At 46.6% G+C, this 22,761-nt stretch overlaps 1 protein-coding gene across 1 annotated transcript in view; it reads right to left on the bottom strand.

Annotated features, from left to right (window-relative positions):
• Positions 1–703: 703 nt before the first annotated feature.
• TNRC6A (trinucleotide repeat containing 6A) overlaps positions 704–22,761 on the bottom strand; it is a 33,149-nt gene continuing 11,091 nt past the window's right edge. The window contains exons 4-22 of the mRNA XM_009084443.1: positions 15,557–18,145; positions 14,601–14,765; positions 14,222–14,397; positions 13,973–14,101; positions 13,490–13,541; positions 12,314–12,456; positions 11,832–11,978; positions 11,522–11,659; positions 11,165–11,293; positions 10,981–11,058; positions 10,023–10,233; positions 7,979–8,110; positions 6,334–6,492; positions 5,837–5,977; positions 4,841–4,948; positions 4,403–4,621; positions 3,665–3,735; positions 3,405–3,544; positions 704–3,222 (exon numbers count right to left, since the gene is read on the bottom strand). Coding sequence (XP_009082691.1) covers positions 2,847–3,222; positions 3,405–3,544; positions 3,665–3,735; positions 4,403–4,621; positions 4,841–4,948; positions 5,837–5,977; positions 6,334–6,492; positions 7,979–8,110; positions 10,023–10,233; positions 10,981–11,058; positions 11,165–11,293; positions 11,522–11,659; positions 11,832–11,978; positions 12,314–12,456; positions 13,490–13,541; positions 13,973–14,101; positions 14,222–14,397; positions 14,601–14,765; positions 15,557–18,145 — 5,303 coding nt within the window. The 3' untranslated portion in view covers positions 704–2,846. The remainder of the gene's footprint in view (positions 3,223–3,404; positions 3,545–3,664; positions 3,736–4,402; positions 4,622–4,840; positions 4,949–5,836; positions 5,978–6,333; positions 6,493–7,978; positions 8,111–10,022; positions 10,234–10,980; positions 11,059–11,164; positions 11,294–11,521; positions 11,660–11,831; positions 11,979–12,313; positions 12,457–13,489; positions 13,542–13,972; positions 14,102–14,221; positions 14,398–14,600; positions 14,766–15,556; positions 18,146–22,761) is intronic.

Genomic DNA, 22,761 nt, shown 5'->3' with positions numbered 1-22,761 from the left:
CCTGACTCGTACCCCCTCTCCTCCTTCTCTTAATTACCCATGGATTCTCTTCTCAGTTTCCATTATGACTGGGACACCAGTTCCAGCAGCATGAACGACCCCATGGTGGACTCAGGGAAAGCCAGTGATATCTCCGTGTCCAGCTGGCCCATGGAGCCCATCCAGTGGGCTCCCTTCCCTCTCCTCCACCAGCTTTCCAGACAGCGCCCGGTGAGCAGGGGGGGCAGGGAGGGACTGTGGGTGTCGCTGGGAGGGCTGGAGGGGCCAGCAGGGGTGTGAGCACCCAGGGGTGGCACAGTTCTCTCCCCATCCCGGGAGGGTGGCCCCAGGGAGGCCCAGGGAGCCATCCCTGGCCGGGGCAGCAGCCCCCGTGGGGCACGGGCTGAGTTCACTCCCTGCAGCACAAGGCGCGTCGGCCGCACTCGTACTGCGAGGGGCTGGAGCTGAGCACCCTGGAGCGGAGCTGGACGGCCTGAGCCGCACGCAACAGACAGGCACGAGGTTCAGCTTTAAAACCAACCACATTTTATTTCCACGTAACGAGCTCAGTGAAGGAATTCCACACACTTGGACGATACAATCAACGCGGGTGTGATGTCAGCGATGTCGGTGATGTCAGTCCCAGCGGGGCAGAGGCCCAGCGAGCCCCTGCCCACGGGGTCCTGCTGGGACCAGGCCTGGGAGTGGCTCCGGCCGGGACTGGACTCCAGAGCAAGCAGATACAGAGAGGTGTCAGGACACACAGTGCTGGCATCCACCAGGTCACGACTTACAGTCTGGGAAGGAAGGCTGACGGCTCCTGGAGGGCTCATCCCACTCTGCACAGACAGGCTCTGCCCTACACCACCGCGGAACAAGCTCAGCCGCACCGAAGGGAGATACAGGGAAGCGCCGCTGCGTCGTTCATCATGGTTCATGTCAATGAGGTATAAACACCAGGATGTTGTAAGCATTAAAGTTTATTTTCCAAAATGCTCTCCTTATTCACACGTGTCCTCTGGAGCATCGAGTTGGGCACAAATGGTGGGGGCTGGAAATGGGGCCTTGTATGGAGGGCAACGGGGTCCCAAAGGTGCTCAGATAGAAAAGGAAAAGCAAGCTGCAGTTCTACACTTAGACTCTCATAGTCTCAGAGGGGGCACGTTGAGGGAGATTTTTGCTAGAATAAAATGCAGATCTCTTCATAAAAAAATCAGTTTGCTAAAAGAAAACTCAACCTATGGGAATACAGAGCTATCGCATCGGTCGATATTCTCATCGTATAGAAAACAGCCTACAAATAAAGTCACAAAAAATAGACAGTTATATGCTGAGCAGCCAAAAACATCATGATTTATTAATATCTGGAGAAACTTCATAATTCAAACACAACCAAACTGTACATTTTACAATCACATTCTATTTGTAAACAGTTAAAAGCCACTGACTTCTTTTGCATCTTCGGACACAAACATTAGAATCAAGGCAATGAAATGATGGCGATTTCTGCACTGTTAGAATTTTTTACCCTTGCCTAGTCTGGGAATTTGTGGACTAAACAAGCACTCAGTAACACCGTTTGTGGCAAGAGGATGTAACTCGTTACTTTTGCGAGAACTTCTGAGACACGGAGACTCGGTACACACATGATCTGTAAGCCCAGCCCGTGGTTACAGGATGCATAGTTACTCATCGGCCTGGGGCCAGGGCCCCACGGGGACACAGTCACAGAGCAGGAACAGCCACTCGATGGGATTACAAAAACTCGATAACTACGGATTATTAGCAAACCACCACCACTCACTAAGAAAAGACAGCGTTAAAAGCAGAATGTCCAACTCCAGCTTGAAGCATTTCTTTTTTGGCAGAGAAAAGTCTTACAGAGCAATAAGTATTATCAGTGCTAAAAGTTGAGTTTTTATTTTTTTTTCCTATAAGAAACTACAAGGAGTTTTTACTGGGGAACTGGTTTTCCTGAGAGCCATGCTCTTTGATTTAGGATACAGGAATAGAAAACAAAAGGACATGGCCAAACACTGTTCGTTATTCCCAGAGATAGAAAGCATCTTTTTTTCATTCTCAATTTTTTTTTTGTCTTTTTAAAAATTTTTAAAATGATGGAAGAGTAAACATTTTTCTCAAAAAACAAAAAAAAATATTCTGTAAACAAGAAGGTGCCGACACAGGCAACCCCCAAAACAAAATTGAAAGCCTATTGAAAGTGCAGGACCCCCCTGGCTTGCAGGCTGGGTTGCAAGTCACAGCTGTGGCCACAGTTTTTCAAACTGCAGAGCTAAATTCTTTAGTTTTTATACATGAAAAAACTGGTGCAATACTTTCATTCATAATCCTAAGTCAGTATCCTAACTCGATCTTGGAACGCCACGACACCACGAGCAGGTAGGCAAACATCAAGGCATAGTAGAGAGCGCACACTGTTTGTAGGAACATCCTTGAGTAAACACTGACACGTGAGCTGCCGCCGCCCGCGGCCGCGCGGGAGCCGCAGTCAGTGCAACGTCAGAAAAGCTCATACTCCAACATCATCAGCAAAATGCAAAACAAAAAGGAAAACAAAAAGGAAGTCAAAGGATAAACATGATGAATATACACAAATGAGCTCATTCCAAGCAGGTTTATATGGGATAGCACTATCTGGAAGTGTAAATATATACTTTTTCACATTATAATATTGGCCTGCATGATTCAAGTATTCAAACTGATATGTTTTGGGCTAAAACAAAGTGGAAAATGTGCAGAAAGTAACTGTTTCCACAGGTGACCCCCTCGCTGTAGGTGAAAAGTCCAAATTAGTGCTGCTTTGTTATGTCTTGAGGTCACAGTTTATTAGTTGAAAAAGTAAAAGGTTACATGGACTCTCCACCTCCACCCAGGTGGTCAACGGAAAGGAAAGCATTGATGGGGGATGGGCTGCTAATTCCCCTGGTGTCATTGCTGCTTGGGGCACCCCACAGGCTCGTGGAATAGTTGGGGCTCCCCCAAAGTGAAGTGCCATGAAGGTCTCCACTGCTAGTTCCCGACAGCCCAGCACCATTCCAGTGATTTAGATCATTACGGTTTGAGAATGAATGGGAACCGTCGATGGATCCGAGTCGGCTCTGGCTGGATCCCAGAGACTGCCAGCCAGGAGACGGAGTCAGGGACTGGCCTTGTGCAAAGAAGCGACTAATCTCCTCTTCACTGGCAAACTCAGCAAGAATAGTAGTGTTCCCTAAAACACACCTGCGGAGGGAGGAGAGAGCACATTTTACACAAAGATCTGGCTGCACCTCAGAGCTACCAAAGGCTCCAGACCCTTGGCATAAGCTCACTGGGTGCTCAGCTGGCACTGAGGATCTTTCCCTGAATTCACCAATGAAACATTTACAGCTGATTAAAACTTAGGCTAAAAAGGAAACACTTACATGTGCAGAGATTTTTGTGCCTTCACTACCTCTTCTTTTGAACTGTAACGGACCAAAGCATTACCGTGTGGGAGGTTCAGGTGGAATGTTATTAGTGGGCCGTGCTGCATGCACAGCGTTCGCAGGGTCGAGCCGTCGATCTGGGGGGACACGAGTGCAGAGGGTGAGAGGAGCCTGACACAGCCCCAGGCTGAGCCTGCCCACAGCTCCCTCAAGCCCCAGAGCTGCCCACCGTGCCACCCCGTGTGCCACAGCCTTACCTGAGGTGTAAGGTTTTTTAGAACAAGCCAATTTGTTATTCTCCCTGAGCTGCTCTCACCCCAGCTTGAACCTGAAGGAGGGAATACAGAGTCAGTGCCTGCACTGACACCAGGGTGTCGGGAGGAGCAGAAGCTGCACAGCAGCTGACAGTAACATTCACTAATAATAAAAACATGTAGTACTAACCTTCTCCATACCTAAACCCACTGAAAGGCTACTCTGAGGTGGTACAGGACTGGGTTTATCTACTGATTTATTTACTTCCTGGAGCATTTTGCACAGGCACAACCAGCTATTTTGTTGTCAGATAATCAGAACTGAAGGAAAAATACAAATATATTTGCTTTGACTCTTGCTGCCAGCTCAGAATAGTTCTGAAGCCTGTCTGAAGGCTCCCTGGACTCTCATGATCTAATTCATTACAGCATGAGCCACTCTGTGAAATATGTTTGACAGGCAACTGCATCCAGCTGTGCTGACGTCTGACTGGGAACGCGCTCGGAGGGACAGTTTGCACCAAGGACAGAGCAAGCACTCATGTCACCCTGCACAGCACACCTGTCCTTATCCCAGCTCTCCTCAGGAGAAAGCCCACTGCAGTTCAGGATACAGGGACAAGCTTTAGCTTCTGGCAAGGCCAATGGCACAGCACGGTGGCCTCCAGGGACAGAATATCCAGCACAGGAGACCCCCCAGGTATGGCCACAAACCCTCCATGCACACAGGGATGTCCTTACCAGGGGTATATCTGGCATCAGAATTTCCCCATCCTCCACCCAGACGAAGGGAATTATCCCAAGTGGACAAGGGTGGTTTCTGGCCTGTCAGCCCTGGAGGAGGGCGGGACGGAGCAGTGATGCTTTTAGGTGGCAAAGGGACCTTCCACAGCTCATGAGCCAGAGAGGTGTTAGTGACTGATCCAGGAGACCATGTTGATTTGGAATCACTGTTTCTGGCTACTAAAAGACACAAAAGACAACCACAATCACTGTGTTGCTGCAACCATCACCTCGCTGCATAGAAAAGCTGCTAAAGTAGAGAACATCAAAACAGCTGCTTTGAAATCAGTGAATTTACCACTGATGAGACCTCAGCACTGTTTTCATTAACATCTGGGATCCCCTGATGAGTGTGGAGGAGAAGGAACCAGCTCAGAGCAATACAAGCAGAATCACCTGAAGTGCTTTGTGCTGTACTGCTGAGGGAAACATTGTAGTTGGAGGCACGAATGGATGACCAGGCACTAGTTGAAGGCAGCGTGGTGTTCAAAGATGAGGATGACCCTGGAACAAAGACACAGTCACAGCACAGCGTGTCACAAATGCAGTGACACTAAAAGGCAAGGCCTGTGGTCCAGCCTGAACAAATCTGCACGCTCAGGGGAGGGACCCTGCTCAATCCACAGCACACGGGGGCAGCAGGAGCACCTCATGGAGTACAGGCCCTCACACTGCTGCATGGCTGGGCTGCCAAGGTTTGCTGGCTGCTCCCAAACACCCTGTGTGCACAGCTGACAGCGGGATGCAGAGCACATTCCTGGGATAGCTGCTGCACTGCATCAGCAGCAGAGCTGAGCCAAGGATGAGCTGTGCAGCAGTGACAGGCACAACACAAGGGATAAACCAGGAGAGGAGCAAGCAGCAAACACACCCCAAACCCACAGCACAAGGCAAGGTTTGCTGGCTGCTCCCAAACACCCTGTGTGCACAGCTGACAGCGGGATGCAGAGCACATTCCTGGGATAGCTGCTGCACTGCATCAGCAGCAGAGCTGAGCCAAGGATGAGCTGTGCAGCAGTGACAGGCACAACACAAGGGATAAACCAGGAGAGGAGCAAGCAGCAAACACACCCCAAACCCACAGCACAAGGCATAACCAGGAGAGGAGCAAGCAGCAAACACAAACCCACAGCACAGCACAAGGGATAACCAGGAGAGGAGCAAGCAGCAAACACACCCCAAACCCACAGCACAAGGCATAACCAGGAGAGGAGCAAGCAGCAAACACATCCCAAACCCACAGCACAAGGGATAACCAGGAGAGGAGCAAGCAGCAAACGTCTTCACGTCAGCAGTCTGTGTGACTGAGGGAAGGTCACATCCAATTTATCAGAAGCCTGTGACTGAGGGAAGGTCACACACAGTTAATCAGACAAGCAGGGCTGAGCTTACCACTGTTCCTGTCCCTGAGGTGGTCAACTTCCCGCACAGTATTAATTGAGAGATTGTTTATGACACTGCCAGGAGTGACGTAAGGGTCAGTTTCGGGGTCAATGTTTGGATAACCTTTCCATGGCTCACCAGGGCGAAACTCTAGAAATACAGATGCAGAAAAGAACCTTACTTTGATTATTGTTTTAAACAGGAAACAGCTGTCTAAACAACACATCTCTTACCGACTGAAAATCAAAAACCTTTTATGCATTTAATTTACTTAATTTAGTCTTCACTTTATTCACTTGATTTCTGGTTTCTCTGGCCCCATTTCCCCAGATACACTTCTCTTTGTAGTTCCAGCAGAACTCCTGCTCTCCAGTTCTCTCTGCTAACAACACTCTTCATGCCCTTCCACAGGGTGGGTCTCGCCCCCTCCACACACAGTGCACAAGGACCCACACCAAGGCCAGTGGAACTTCCAGAAGCACACTGGGGCAGGGCAGGGGGTGTACCTGGGGGCCAGTTAACACTGCTAGAGCCATTAGGCGATTTGGCACGGGGCCAGCCGTCCCCAATGGATCCGGGAGGACTCGCTGGCGAATTACTGCTGTTCAGAAAGTCGTAAGGACCGAACGGAGAATCTTCCAGCCTAAAACCACTTGAAATAGCACCTGAGTAAAGAAAAAAAAAATAGTAGGCAAATGTTTTTCATAGCCAATTTTTATATGCCTATACAAATGTATCCATAAATCATGCCCGTGTAAGCCATTCATACAACACAGAGCAGCTCACTGTGCTCCTCTGATGCTGAGTTACACTGAGAATCATACAGGAGTGTATAATCTCAAATGAAATGTGACTGAGTAATTCAGGAGAAAACTGTAAGAACAATCTCCCATGAAATTCCTTCATTAAAACAGTCCATGTGTTGAGATGAATACACATTACACTCAAGTAAAGTATTAACTGAAGAGGGTAAGAGCATTCTGTGAGACCCCAACTGGCTAATGGGGAAGTAATGCATTCTGTGGTGGGAGAGCTCTTGGAAAGAACAGCTACAACAAAGTACTCCTGCAAAGCTCTGCAGATTGTGCTCCTATTCCTGAGAGGGGAAAAATATAATTTAAAAAACGCCTGGAGGCAGAGCAAGGAATAAAGCACTGTAAGAATACTGATTCCCTGCAAGTCCTGAAAGGAGAAGTTTAAAAGGTATCAGACAGCAAAGCCAAAGCCATGCTACAGTTCTGGGGGAACCAAGGACTCCATGCCACATGGAAATTCCTAGTGCTAATCAGAAACCATCAGCTACAGCTACAGCAACACCACCACTGCCTGTGGCAACGGCTGGATGAAGCTCAGCAGGGTATGGCCACAACATGCTATGGCAGCAAAGTCATCTCAGAGCAGCAAACAGCTGACACATCTAAAAATATCCCAACAGTCTGAGACTGAACAGTAACAGGAGACTGGAGACATGTGTAACTATCTTTAGATACAGAGTCTTTGGGCTATAGTCTCAGATTTGAACTGGATGATATTTCAAGCAACTGAAACAGTTGAAATGTCACGTGAATCCTGATTACTGAAATGAAGAATGAAGCAATCAAGTCCACCTCCTCCAAAACTAGGGGCAGCAATGCACCAGCCTAGCCCTTCCAGGCTTTCCCCATTTCCAGAATGCAAACACATACATTTGTAACCAAAACCTGCCAGGAAAAATGTCAGCCATGCCCAGAATGTGTGCCCACCCAGGTAAATCCCCACAAATCACCTTAGGGCAGCAGGGTGGTGGGAGAGAAAGCTCCAAAACCTAAAGCTTTTGGTTTAAAGATACATGAAGCATTCCACTCGAGATTAAGGTAAAGCTAGTAGCAACAGTCACACTTACAGGAAGGTCTGGTTAAAAAAGGAATTCTGCACAATGTTTCTACTAATCTCATCACAAGATCACTGCTGTAAGCAAAAACAGCAATGTGTGGCTGCTGGGGAAGACAAGCAGGGAGCTGGCACAGACAGACAACAGTGCAAACTGTGACAGCTACAAGTGACACAGTAGTTACAGCTACAGCCTAAACATAGCAAACCTGCATCTCAGACCCAGAACGTGACAGTCTGATGTGCCATGTCAAGTGCTGCTTAAGGACACGCTCAACATACCATGTTTGCTGGAGTTTTGATCTAGGGATGTGTTCACAGAAATGCTGTCGACTGTAGTCCATTTCCTCAGCCGAGATTGTGGCTCTTTAATACTGCTCATATCCAGGTTTACATTCAAGTTTGAGTTCATTCCTGAAAGCACACAGAGCTTATGAAACACAGACTAAACTTCTCCTTCTGCTCATTACCACTGCTGTCCCAATAAGCACCGAAGAGCACATTGCTATGGTTATGTCATGCTTCCCAGTCTCTGGCTTTGAGGAACATTCTAGTATTTCATCAGTGAACTTCACTGCAGACAGAAGCTAAGCTGAGCAATGCAAAGCACTCCCAATGCTCAGCTCATGTCCTCATGCAAAAATGCCAGTGGAAGAAGCTATTAGGAAGTTAGAGAAACTAAAATGTACATATCTAAAACATGGGGCAAACGGAACCCGTTTTGGCCTGCTCTAAGCTGTGGTCTGTACTTCCAAAGGCTTCTCTGCCAGAGAACCAAGGCAATGCCAACCCAAATACCTGGGAGAACCAGCTGTTCTGGGCTTGGGAAATGTGCCCACACTTTTGACTTTGGTCTGCCTGCTCTCCTTCAAGATCTGTAAGAATCCTTACACTCTTACGGGAACATGGAGAAAACAACACACCTACAGGATTCTCTCACAACTACACTACCACACCTGCTGCACTGGGAGGGTGACACCAGTGCTCCCCTTGATTCAATCCTTCACTAGAGAGTGAAGAGATTGCAGCAACCTGCTGTTCCTACCCTTAAGCTTTTATGTGGCTCCATGTGCTTGTACAGTGCTACTCCAGAGGGATCCCAGAGAATTTATATATATACTGCAGCAGATTCCTGAAGGATCTCAAAGCAACCTTACATACACTGCAGGTTCCTGAGATGTGGCCATGACTCAGATGAGAAAGCAGCTACGTAACAGTACAGAGCAATCCCAGCTCAAGGAAAGACACAGAAAGGAACCTGAGGCAGCAGGATGCAATCACCATGGAGTCTGGAGAGACAGTGAAATATTCCTTCCCTTAGATCTAATCTAGTGTCTCCAATAGCTAAAGAACTTCATTTGTATGCCTTTCCCTCTGACTGAAAGCAGTAGTTAGACTTCGATGCCAGCCATCACCAGCCATCATGGAGCAGCAGCCAGGACTGGCCAGAAGCCACCTGCAGTGTGCCACATGCACAGCCCACGCTGCCCTGCTGGCTCCAGGGTCAGCACAGGGGTTCAGAGCACCTCTAGGAAACAAACTGCTCTACAAAGGGCAATGAGGATGCAGAGGAAATCAGCCCAACAGAAATGACCCCACTGGAATAAAAGAGAAAAAGCAAACTGAAGGGGAGGAAAAAAAACAGGGGTAAGGAACAGAAGAGAATGGTAAACAGTCGTAGTAAGTGTAAGATAGCAGTAAAAAGGGACCTAAAATAAGGAGAAAGTATACAAGCCTGGAATTTCTGAAGAAGAAATTGGACAGAAGCCTGGAAACACAGGGAAAAGAGACAGGAGATGTTTGTATTTATAAACATTCAGACATTTTGCCTGAAATGAGACAACCATTCTTTAAAAATGCAGAGCCAAAAACCTTCTTTCCTGGACAAAACCACCAACAGGCAAACTGACAGTTCGTTCTGCCTGTGCAGTTCCACAGGCATTGAAACCATTTTTGAAATCCAGAGAAATGTGACTACATCAATGGATTCTTTGCATTGATTCTACTTCTAAAAGTCCTTTAGCTCCAGGAATCAGGACTTTGTGTCACCCTCGGGACTCAGGGGATAAGAGGAGAAGGACAAGGACCCAGACATACTTTAGGACTGTAAAAGCATGGTGCACAGAGACACAGCCAGTCACTGGGAATGAGTGTGCTTGAGGCAAAGCTCCTTGGTGAACAAGGATAACTGGGTAAGCCCCACAAAGAACTACTACTTCCAGTAAAATAGGAAACGCTGACAGGATTACAGTCATTATTTTGGGGAGGCAGGCAAGGAGAGAAGCCAGGCTGTGTGCCACATGAGCCCTGACCGCAGGACACCCACCTATAGGGAAGCTGCTGAATGCATTGATTGGTGATGGCCCTTTCTGCAGCTCAGGAGTAGCATGGGGTATGACATTCTCAAGGAAGGACTTCATGGAGGGCTGATGGAGTGACTGCTGTTGAGAGGGTGGAGTTTGCTGCTTCATTAACAGGTTTGGATCAAGCTGACGGGACTGTTGCATCATCTGTTGCTGCATACTAAGAGATCGACCCTTAAAAAAACAGAGCAGTTACAACATCAATGGGCAAAAGCTTTTCCATGTTCTAACAAAGAGAATGAAACCCTCTCTGCACATCCTGCACAGCCAAACCCCAGCACCAAGTCCCTCCTTTAAAGCCTGTCAAACCCCACTCACTCCTACACACTTCAACACAATCCACAGCAAGAGATGCAGCTCAGGATGAGCTGCGTTTATGGTCATAAGCTGAGACAGGGGAGATACAGATTAGATACCAGGAAAAATGTTTTCTTTGTTAGGGTGTTCAGACACCGGAATATCGCCCAGGGAGGTGGTAGAGTCACCATCCCTGAAAGTGTTTAACAGACATCTGGATCTGGTGCTGGAGGGTATGGTTTAGGAGTTACAGCAGTATAGGTTAATGGTTAGACTTGATGATCTTAAAGGTCTCCTCCAACCTTGATGATTCTATGGTTCTATGACCAGAGGGAATGGCCATAAGCTGAGACAGGGCAGAGTCAGAGGAGATGTTAGGAACAATTTCTTCCCTGTCAGAATGTTCAGGTGCTGGAATATTGCTCAGGGAGGTGGTGGAGTCACCATCCCTTGAAGTGTTTAAGAGGCATCTGGATCTGGCACTGGAGGCTATGGTTTAGGGGTTACAGCAGTGACAGGTTAATGGTTGGACTTGATGACCTCAAAGGTCTCTTCCAAACTTGATCATTCTATGAAGAACAGTTACAAAGAGTTTGAGAAGTTAAAATAAAGGTGTTTCTTTACCTGCTGCTCCTGCTGCTGCCGACCCCCCGAAGGCATGCTCCTTGGAGTCTGCGCCTTTTGCTGCTGAGCCAACAGCCGCTGCGAGACAGTGTGGTGTGGGGGGGTTTAGGAACAGTGACAGCTGATGGCAGTGCCCACTCACACTCTCACACACAACACCGAGTGATTAGCTTGGGGAACTTACCTGTAACTGGGAGATCTGGGAAAGCTGGTTTAACTGGGACAGTTGATTCAACATGGCTACCTGTTGTGGGCCGAAAAGTGGGCTCAGGCCACCGTTGTTTGGTGCATACTTCAGTAATGATACTGGAACCTGCAGAAAGGACCAGACCAAGAGTGACTGACTGTAACAGGCAGTTACTTAGCCCAGAATATGCAGAATATTATAACTTCTGGTTAACAGCTGCCTGGTCTCTGAAACACTCATCAAGCCAAATAGGTTCCCAAAAAAAAAGTATCAGCAACACCAATAAACACTGAATAATTTCCTGAAGCAGCATTTAGGTAGTTTATACACAGAATGTTTTCTGTGCTCACTCACCTGAGGGGATAGTAATGGAGGAGGCACTTGAGCACGTGGATTAGGCTGAGATGAATTAAGAGGTTGTGCTGGAGGCTGCTGCATGCTCCTGGGCTGTGCTGCTATATTCCCAACACCAAACACACTGGGATTGCCATTCTGGGGAAAGGATGGACAGTCGGTGACAATGAACCTCCTCTGCTGCTTCTCCCACCCCACACACTACGATTACAAGTTAAACACTTATCAATCACACAGGCAGATACAACGTTCTATCAAAAGGCATTAAATGCAGTCAAGTAACATGCCAAGGAGATGGACACAGCCTTACCTGTCTAACAGAATTCAAGTTTTGCATACCCAGCCCTGCTAGGGAGCCCAGGGCTTGGTTAGGTAGTGCATTATTTGAAGGGGGAAGCTTCATGTTTTGATTGGACATAAACTGCATGTTTTGGGACTCGTCTGCTACAATGCCATCCTGATGGGACAGACAAACCGAGGCGCAACAACCAGCCAGCAAGCAAGCAGAAGGGAGAAACCATTGCCAGGAGCAGAAGGGAAGAGTCACATGACAGTCCAGCACCAGCAGGAAATAGGCAGAAAACAAAAGAGATCAGGTTAGTCATTGGCACCACAAAGGGCTAAGAAAGAGCTTAGTATTATATATCAGTGAGTTAAAACGAACAGATCAAATCTCATGGATTAACCCTCATTTCCCTCTGCACTCCCTGCAGAAGGCTCAGGAGCACACAGGCAACCACCGGAGCGCAGAGTCAGAGGACTTCAGAGTGCCCATCAGTAACCCCCACTGACCTTATCGAAGTAAGGACTGCGATCCATGGAAGACTCTTTGGGAATTTGGGGACGAGAACCAGGGCCTTTTCCCACCACACGATTGTAATCTCCAACGCTGAGGCCGTGCTTGTCCATCTCCATCCGCTTATCCTGCAGTAACCCTGCGGACAGGCCAGAGGTGGCTGCAGCACTGAGCAGAACCAGCCTGTGCTCACGAGTGGCCGAGCTAACGCTGCTCTGGGGCAGGACACTGACTACAGAAACCATCAGTTTAGATTTAAACTCTGAGCTTTACTGGAAAGGAAACCCTATCTGTCAAAGGCTACAGACAACTGGAAACACGGAATCAGCACCAAGAGATTTTGTGAGGCTTCACAAAGATATCATTCTCAGTTTTCTCTGAAAACCAAAAATCTATAATTGTTGAAACTTGAAATAATCGAAATCTCAGGTTTGCCATTAATATTAAAACCCAAAACTCAAAGAAGAATTTATTTACATAACAGACTGTGAGCCCCAAAGTGAAAATACCCAATTTTAGAGTGGAATAAAGAGAGTCATTACAACAAGAACTGCAATGCTACAACTGCTTTTAGTAAACATCTTATCACCATAGTATATTGTTATTAATGTATTAAGGAATGACACTATTTTTTATTTGCTAAAGGAGCTGTAGCAGTCAATGGATTCAAAGGAAAATGTAATTGCTCCCAAGTCATTTTACTCAGGTTTAAACACTTCTAAAATAATTGTTTGGAATTAATTCAGTTCTCAGAACTGAACATGTTTCCAAGGGTGAACCCAGTGAGCGAGTGTGGCACTTGCTGTTTCTGTTCACACCTGGTGAAGGTGCCTGGAGGGCAATGAAAACATCTGTATTACAAGGAATGAACCCACCACACCCTGAAAACATTATCTGGTGTCAGTTTAACACACAGCTAGGTACAAGCTCAGCTGGATATATAGCTCACACGCCTACAGCCACGGGGGGATTCAGGTGTGCGACACAACGCGCACACACACAAGTGTGTTTCTCTACAAGGCTATTCCTTTTCTTCAGGGAAATACATATTTACCTGTATAGCTATATACACACATATATATAGTTCTTAAAGAGTAATTTACAGGGATATAAGCTAAAACAGAGTCTGGAAAGAAAAGTCATAGAGCCCAGCTCGGTGCTGCTGTTCCTACCTCCAGACATGTCCATCTTATTGCTCTGTATGGTTTCTTCTGGTGATTCTCTCTGAAGCAATAAAATGAATCGTGATTATTTAATAGTAGTATTTTAAACAGCTAAAACAAAGAGATTCCTATACACTACTTCAATTCAAACCTGCAAGAAAGAAAAAAAATCAAGACAATCAGATGCTATTTTAGAGCATTTTCTCCCTTTAGTTGCTATCCAACTGAGAACAGGTTCCCTCACCTAAACTCCTAGGTAATAGTGAGGACAGCATCAGACCATGGGATGAATACCTGGGTAGTGGTTACAAAATCACTCTGCATCAATGAAGAGGACTTTTTGTAATGAGAACACAAAGGAAGGGGATGGGTGACAGAGAGGAGATGAACACATGTGAAAGGAAACCCACGATGAAGACAAGGCAATTGAGCATTTCCATGTCTGTGCACTGTACCCAGCCCTGCAGGAAGGCAGCAAAGCCAAAGACTTACCGAAAAACTGAGATTTGTGAATTGCTTAATAAATGGATTGATCCATGTTTCATCTTGCTTATTTCCACCTTTCATTATTCCCTTAAAAACAGAAAGGAATTCCTGTGATACTTGGATATTAGCCACTGACTGCTTCAATTACATCACCAGGTGTTAAGGATGAAAACTAAAGTTCAGTGGTACTGCACAAGCAATCCCTCCTGACTTAGCTCTCAGAAACAACCAGCCTTGCCCCAAGCTGCTCCTTACCTTTGTGGGCATTTTCTTCATGTAGGGTGGCCAATTTAATGATGGGTTAGCTTCCTGTGAGGAACTGCTGTTCCACATTCCAATCTCAACATCCTCCTCTTCCTCCCAGCTGGTCTGACGACTGCCTGTCAATGGCATATCATCTCCACACCAACTATCTTGCATAGATTTAGGCCCTGGTTGTGAAAAAACCCAGCACATGAACATTTCAGCAGCAGGGTTTTTTCACCTTGCAGTAGGCATCAAGTTCTCTGTCCTTCACACTACACAGCCTCATGCCTACTGCAAAGTAAAAACCCCCTGAAAACGTGAAGCTTCCACAGAGGTGTTTCAACTTTCTCAAATGCACTGATCCCAGGATGACACAGAAGGCACTCACCAGGTTTGCTTGGAGCCTGCTGCCCAAGAGAAGCGTTTCCCCAGCCAGAGGTGCCTCCTGCATCGCTGATGGGCTCTCCCCAGTTCGTACCAGTGTCCATGGGCTTACCCCACGCTGAAGTTCCATTATCTACAGTGGTGGCTGGAGTAGAAGGCTCTCCCCAACCTTTGCAAAGCAGGGTGAGTTACTGGCATGATTTTGAACAGGATTTAAAAACAACCTAAAGAGACTCAAGTGTTTTGCCTTTTCTAGATCCGTAACATACAACAAAAAGCACGTGAGCACACATTTCCATTAGCATGAGGTCATTATCATAACTGCAAGCATTCCATAAATACAAGTAATCACACAAATACGAATTCTGTATCTAAAGAATTATATTTTGATCATACAAATTTCTAAGATACTAAGCTTCTAAGAGCTGCTTATTACAAGTGACTCCTCCTTGCACTTGAAAAAGAGAGAAAGCACAAAATCCTTCCTAAACCCCATGTAAGCTCCTCTCCAAGATCACTATTCACTGCTCACAGAACTACAAGACCAGGAAGTCTGATCCAGAGTCTACATAAACCCATCACCCTTCATTCCATCTTGCAGCAGCTCAAAGCTTTTTTGGAGAGGCTCACTGGCACTATTAAGTTTTAACTGCTTGAGAATCAAATTTAGAAAAATGCTTTAATTCCTCAGACACTATTTTAAACATTTTGTCTGTGTTCCCACCCCCCAGAACTCAAGCAGAGCTGTCTAGTCCTTATTACTGCAGCTATTTCAAACTAGAACAGATCTTCCAATCTGGACAAACCCACCAAACTTCTATGAGCACTGCTGTTCATTTTTAAAATAAATAATGTACTTCATTGGCACTTCGAAACTAAAATACTGTTCTATGAAGCAGGAATAAAAGAACTGCTTTGGAACCCACAGAAAACAGAGATTTGGGTAAAAGCCAGGCTTACCAGAACCCGAACTGCTCTCCTTGCTAGACATGGCACTTGAAGACAGTAGCTGCGGATGTACCTGTGCTTGCTGGTCTGAACTGCTGCTACTGTTTGGGACATTTTTATTCCACATATTCACATTTTTGTAGTTGTACTTGCTTGGATCACCCCAAGCAGAAGTTCCATCATCAATCTCCATCTTCCGGCGTATGGATTCGGGGGATGGCTCCTCCCAACCTGTGGGCTCTTCCTCCTTAGCTGGGGCTGGCATGGGCCCCCCCAGCCAGCCCGAGCCCGGGGGTTTGTTCGTGGCAGAAGGGGCTCCCCAAGAGCCAACATCCTGTTTGTTCCATTCAGGAGAGTTGATTGGCTTTGCTGAGTCCCCCCAGACTTGAGGCTGATTGGCTTTCGGAGGGTCTCCCCAGCCCTGGCTCTGATTGGACTTTGCAGGCTCATCCCATCCTGCAGAGTTGTTTGGGTTTGCATTATTACCTCCCCAAGTAACAGCACTGGATTTACCTGTCTCATTCCAACCAGACACTGATCTGTCACTGGTGCTACCTCCGGAACTGGATTTCTTCGCCTCACCCCAATGGTTACTCCTCGAGTTCTCTCCCCAGCTATCGCCAGCAGACACTGCCCAACCCTGGCTGGCCTTCTGTCCATCGCCCCATCCCTGCTTCATCTTCGGTGCGTCATTCCAGGATGACTTCTCCTCTTTGCCACTTCCCCATGATTGATTGCTCTTGACCATTACTGTAGCAGCAGAATCTTCTTCCCACCCCCCTTGGCTGTTTGACCCTTTGGAGTCTCCCCACCTTGTAGCAGACTTTGGATCTCCCCACCCCGATACAGATGAGGTATCGTTATTATTAGGGTTAGGTCTATCCACACACCCCCCTGAGCTGGAAGTCTGTGTCACAGAGCCCCCCCAGGCCTCTGTCCCATTGTCAGTTTTTCTTTCACCCCTCGGTGACGATTCGGTATCCCAGGCAGTGTTCTGTTTGATTGGAGTCTGTCCCCAACCAGAGTTGGAAAGGACACGTGGATCTAAGTCAGTTCTGTTCACTATGCTTTGGAGTAACGTGTGCTGGTCAACTTTCCTCCTCTCCCGATTCTGGCCTTCAGCAGCTGCTCTGTCCTCGTGGCACCCGGCGCTCTCTGAGCTCCCCTCGCTGTCCCCTGTACCTGTTTTGGCCCATGCGCTGCTCTGCTCAGCCATCTGGGAAGCAGCAGAACTCTGGCTGTTAAGATCCTCCTCCTCAGTAGACTTCCATCCATTTGTAAACTTCCTGCTGTTTCCATTCACACCCTCATTGGAATGCTGATTACTAGGCAGTTTGCTCCATTCGCCATTGGAAATGTTGGTGCCGGTGTTTTGTGCAGGGTTGCCCCATCCTCTTCTGCTCCCACCGGCACTCGCACCGCTCCCGCTTCCCCACGGCACGCTCTGGGAGGTGACTGTCCCTGCCTCCCACACCCCTCCTCCTTTATTCCCGTTGATCTGAAAGTTAGTGCTGCCAGGCCCGCTCCCGCCCGGCTGCATTAGAGTTGCATTCACAGTGTCACCATTAGCTTGGCTGTTTGGGCCTGGACATTTGTCTCCAGAGTAACTAGAACCATAGGCACCCCAGGCAGTACCGTACGAGCCGCCGCTTTTGGCCTCCCCGTTGCTCAGGTGAGAGATGGAAGTGCCGTTTGCCACTGGAGAGGCCTGAATCTGAGAATGATTCATTGTGCTCACGCGCCAGGCCCCAGGCCCTGCAGGGTTAGGCAGTTCATTCATCTGCACCGAACCAGCAGAGTTTGGTAAACTAGAGGTCATAAAGTTAGTAGTGTTATTTGGTCCATTCACTTCAGTGTTAAGGTTTTGAGGTTGCCCACTGAATGAAACATTCCTTGTACCATTGACTTCAGAATCACAACTTTCCTGAAGGCTTCCCCAGGAACCGTGGGCAGAGCCACCCACTTTGGAGTTAATACTCTGGCTGTTGGCCATCTGACCTATGGTACTGCACTGAACGCTTGTGCCAGGACTCCCACTCCCCACGGACCCTTTCAGGGCATGTCCACTGTTCTCCAACACGGACCAGGCACCATGGTTGCCATTTGAATTCAAAGTGCTTGGATTTAACCCTCCATTTGATGAAGAGTTTATGGTGCCCCAAGCATTCATTCTATTGTTGCTACTTTCAGATTTGCTGTCAGGAGCATCCACAGAAACTTGACATGTGCTTATTATGGACCCGTGAGATAACCCCCACGGCCCATTAATACTTCCATTGCCCACATTATTGCTGTTGCTACCAACCACAAACTTATTCTGAGACCCATGTCCGATGCCATTGCGAATGCCATCGCTTTCTCCGCCTGTGCTCCCTGAAGCCATGATAACGAGGTTCCGCTCTGACCCAGAGCTGGAGGCAGAGTCAGTGTCCATACATTCCGAAGTCAGCTCTGGGTCCCTGCCAGTGATTGATGGCCATGCTTCTTTGTCAGAGCCGTCTACGATAACTTTATCCCAGTTTGTGCTGGAGTCACTGTTTGAAGAGACTGGTCCCCAGTGAGAATTTTCATAATGAGATCCTAGACCACTGTGGTTCAGATCTAGAAGGAAAAAGCAAAGTCCAAGAGCATCACTGTAAGTTTAGTATTATTACTTCATTAAGCAGAGAGGAAAAAAAAGTATAAAGATACTAAACTGGGGAATTATTTTGCTTATTATTTTGCTTCTGTTAACACTACAGTCACAGAAGGTGATGGAGAAAGCTCCAAGGACAGCTGCCCCAACGCTGCCACGCACAACCCAGAACACTTCTCCAGCATGCAGAGCTGCTCTCACAAAAAGCTCAGAGGAGCACTCCTAAAGGTCTTTTTATCCAGAGAAGTGTTTAAAAAACCCCAAACTCTGCATCACCATACAAAAGTATTTTCAAAAAACAGAGATGTATTAAAAATTACAATACTACATAACAACCAAAGCCATCCTGAAAGGCAGAAATCCCAACAGGACACTGAACTGCTACAGCAGTACCAAGTGCTGTGTGACAGCAGCCAGAGAACACACACCCTGTTACAGACATTACAGAACATTCTTAAGTACAAGTTATTCAAGGTACTTTCCTTCTAAAAGAACAACAACTTGACAGAAAAAGCACAAGACCCACCTGAAGTGGGTGCTTCACTCATCAGTGCTTCAGAGTGCACTGGTGCACAAGTCTGTTTTTAACTAATTTTCAATCAATATCACTCATCCTACAGTGAAAAAGAACCCAGTCCAAGACTGGAACCATGGGTTGGGGCAGCACAGAGTAGGGATCATCCAGCACTCCTCAGCACCAGCCTGGTGGGACCTGAGCACTCAGGTGAGCTTCACCTGGTAACTACCACGTGAGAAACAATGGTGCTGGCTCAGCAGTTTGGGACAGGAGTGGTGGGGAAAGACCTGTGGCAGGCAGAGTACTGTGATGGTACAAGTGCCTGGCAGCTCTGCAGTCCTGAAGAACCACAGAGCATCCATGGGAGAGCTGGAATTCAGCTGAGCACAACCCAAAGCCTGCTGACTTGTGTGCGACTAGAAACACCGTCGTGTCTGAACAACTGGCCAACAAACCTCAAGGTATCGACTCTCATCCTGATAGTTTACAAAACGACATTTAACCTGTCCTAAGAGACTGATCAGAGAACTGCCTGCACTCCCAGGAGAGAGAACCAAGAGCACAGAACAGAACCTTGATTACACAAACATCACCCCAAGAATGCTATCCATTTTCACAGCAACAGGAAGGCACAGAGATGGCAACAGCCTGAATTCAGCGTGCAGAGACATATACAGGTTGTGACTACAGGTCAGAGAGAAATGGCCAAACAAACCCAAACTTGCACACAGCAGAACACGTCAAGAATGCTTCTATGTATTAAAATTCTATTACCCTTATGAAGCTGTGATGCAGTTTGTGCTGAGCCCACAGTGATTAACTTCCACTCAGCTGCAATTTTCTCCTACTACATACAAAACTACTTTGACCAACAGTCTTTCCCCTGGACATCAGCACACGTTAGGGATGTCTAGCATGAGCCACTGTTTGGAACATCCCCATCTGAATCTCCTCAACCCACTAACTTGGGAGATTAAGGATACAAATACTGAACAAGCAGCTATTAGCTCTGACTTTTCCTATCTGACAGAGACCACAAAAAAACCCCTCAAAATTGAGAAATGACAACATACTCCATTTGGTGCTCAGCACAAGGAGCCAGGAACAGCCTACTCTTGCCTTTCTTCCCAAAACTATTTAAAGTTGTAGCTGAACTTTTGCTGCTTAAATCCTGGACAAAAAATTGTTTACACAAATCTGCGTTTCTTAAAATTCTGTAATCTGCTAAGGCTGTTTTCCGTAATTTGTAATTTAAAGCTTTCTAGCTATGAGTTATCCTGCAGGAAATGTTTGCAGGAAATTGTATGGATTTACTAAGGTTGTTTGTTTTTGAAGTACCATTCCATGGGCTAGAATAAACAGAAGGACAGAGAAGTGAAAATTAAGAAATACCTGAGTCTTGCTCCCTCTGCCTCCGTTCCACCTGGCACCCCCACACTCAATCCTACACTTTGCCAATCACTGCACCTTTGGGCCTTACGAACGAATGCATTTTAGTAAAGAAACTTCTGAGCTTTCAGCAACAAAGACATGATTTCCTCCATGGTGCTGTGACATCTCCGATAGAAAGTACAGGTTTGCACAGATCATTCACTTTAATACTACAAGGAGGCAAGTTAACGTGGAAGCACAAAGGTAAAATAAAAAATTTAAAAAAAAAAGACACTTAGTGTTTTAAAGCTAAGGTGCCAAAAGCTCTGAGTATTAATTCTGACTTAATTAGAAAATTAAAAATGTTAAACCAAATTAGTATGCAATGGCACAGAGAAAGTACACTGAAGTCATTCACACAGCACATGCTACTGAAAAACATAAGCCAAAGAATAAAAAAATAGTAAAAATGATTAAAAAAAAAAAATCAGACACAACTGTGTGAAACATGGAACTACTACAAACATGTAGTGCAGAAGCAGGTGAGATGAAGTAGCTAACCTGACTGGTTAGGGGAGTGGCTCACCAAGTCCCGAATGGGAGGCATGCCTAAAAAAAAAAAAGCAAGAGAATCACAGAGGTGTCACTTCAGTGAACTAAAGAACAGTCCCCAAGCCACTCAGTGCTGTACACCCACTCCTCACCTCCTTTCCAGGCCAGGTGTGTCTCAGAGTCAGCTCTCAGCCTCACTGGCTGCTCTGAACCCCCTCCCCAGCACAGGGAGCAGGTACTGACAACACACACAGTCTGGAGATCGCATCATTAGCACTTCTGCTGCTTGGACTACACATTTCCACTGCCAGTGAGTTGTTACACCTTAGGCATTTAATGAACCACATTACCACGTCCTTAAAAATTTGAGTTATATTAAAAAAAGGAAGAATTTACAGTCATTGAAACCAAACCCAGTTCATGTGGGACTGCACTGATGGAACTTGAGAGGTCACCCCTGAAACTTGAGCAAGTTCTATCCCCTCTGAACAGCACACTTGCTCCACCTCACAGTACTGTGCTGCAAACTAGCAAACAGCAATACCTAAGTATGGCCCAGCTCTGATTTAACCTAAGCATGTGCATAGCAAACTGTCATTTCCCCTCTCTCACTGCTTCCTCCACACCATGTTCGACAGGCAGCACATGGAATCCCAGTTCATGTTCCAAACTCATCAGTTTTATAGCTGCAGACTACAACTGATACATTTAAGGCAATGTTTCCTAAATTAATTCAACCTCCATCACTACAAACTGCACATCCCAACTGTTCCCTTCTTCCCTAACTCCGACAAAAGCCCAGAACCCCCAAGTTACAGGATGAATCTTGTTCCCAAAGGCTCTGGACTGGGACACAACTTCGTGGCTCTGCTGTGAGATGCACTGGGATGAAGGGAGACAGGAGGAATCCAAACTGGAGCCATGCCAGGAGCCCAATGGTGCTCTCCTCTTGTGCTCTGGCCCACAGTTGTAAGCAATTACTGCTGGCAAGTATTTTAGCTCATGATATAAATCACTTCATTGTGGAATCACCACCTGGTTGTTCCAACGTGTTCCAAAGCAGAGGAGAGCAAACACCAGGGCAGTGATCAAGCCCGTCCCTTCCTGGGAAATTTGTACAAGGGGAACATGTCAGTGAAGCCAACAACTGAACCGGGTATCAAAGCGTCCTGATAAAGAGCTACTTATGGAGATTGCTTAAAATAACCCTCCTGGCACAAGCCTGGATCTGTTTCAGAAGCACTACACGGCGTGAGCTTCCTTTAGTGTCTTTACTAAAAAGATAAATGTCCTAAAAACAGCAGGAAAAAAGCTAACCCACAGGACTATCCCTCCTTCAGCTTCACTTCTAAACCAAGCATGTTGATTTCCAAACAGGAGATGACTGTTCACACAAAACACGAGTAAAGACATGAGGTTCTGACCGTTGATATAATTAAAAATTCTCCAATACTGAAGATTTTTAAAGCCTTAGCATGGCCAGGGCAACTGAAGACTTTAAATTTAGCAGTACCTGTGTACTGGATTTTACACAGCACCTACCACACCATTCCAACCGCAGCTGGAACTGGGGAGAGATCCCAGTAAGGAATGACAGATAACAGAACCACAGCCATTCCCAATTCCAGCAATTCTGACTTCAACACTTCAAGCCACAGTTCTTCTTTTAGCCTTTAAATATAGATGAATCCCAATAAAATACAGATCAATCCCATTAAATATTGCTTTCAAAAAGAGCCAAGCAGCTATTCTGTTACAGTAGCAAATTTAAGCCTGGTGCCCATGGATATCCTGTAAATGGGAAGGGACCTACAGATACCTCAGACTTCATGGGATTTTTGATTTCAGAGGCAATACCAAGGAGAGTGCCTGAAACTGCTGTTGGAGGGTGAAAGAGGAACTAGGGAGAGTGAGTGAAGACTGACACAGGCGAATGACAACAGCATTTCCTTTCTGATACAAAGGTGTCACAAGACATGAGGTCACTCTTGCCTGCAGCTGGACCATGGCCACCTCCACATCACTGGCAACTCCTCAGACAACAGCTTAAAACCAGGACAAAAATCCAGCATGGAAAAATGATTTGCCTTTACATTATCATCTTGTCTGTTTCTGAAAGAACATGACAACACATCCTAACCA

This window comes from Acanthisitta chloris, unplaced genomic scaffold, assembly GCF_000695815.1.
Source record: "Acanthisitta chloris isolate BGI_N310 unplaced genomic scaffold, ASM69581v1 scaffold19481, whole genome shotgun sequence".
NCBI lineage: Eukaryota > Metazoa > Chordata > Aves > Passeriformes > Acanthisittidae > Acanthisitta > Acanthisitta chloris.
The sequence above is the reverse complement of the archived record's forward strand: the minus strand, read 5'-3'. Positions and strand labels throughout refer to the sequence as shown.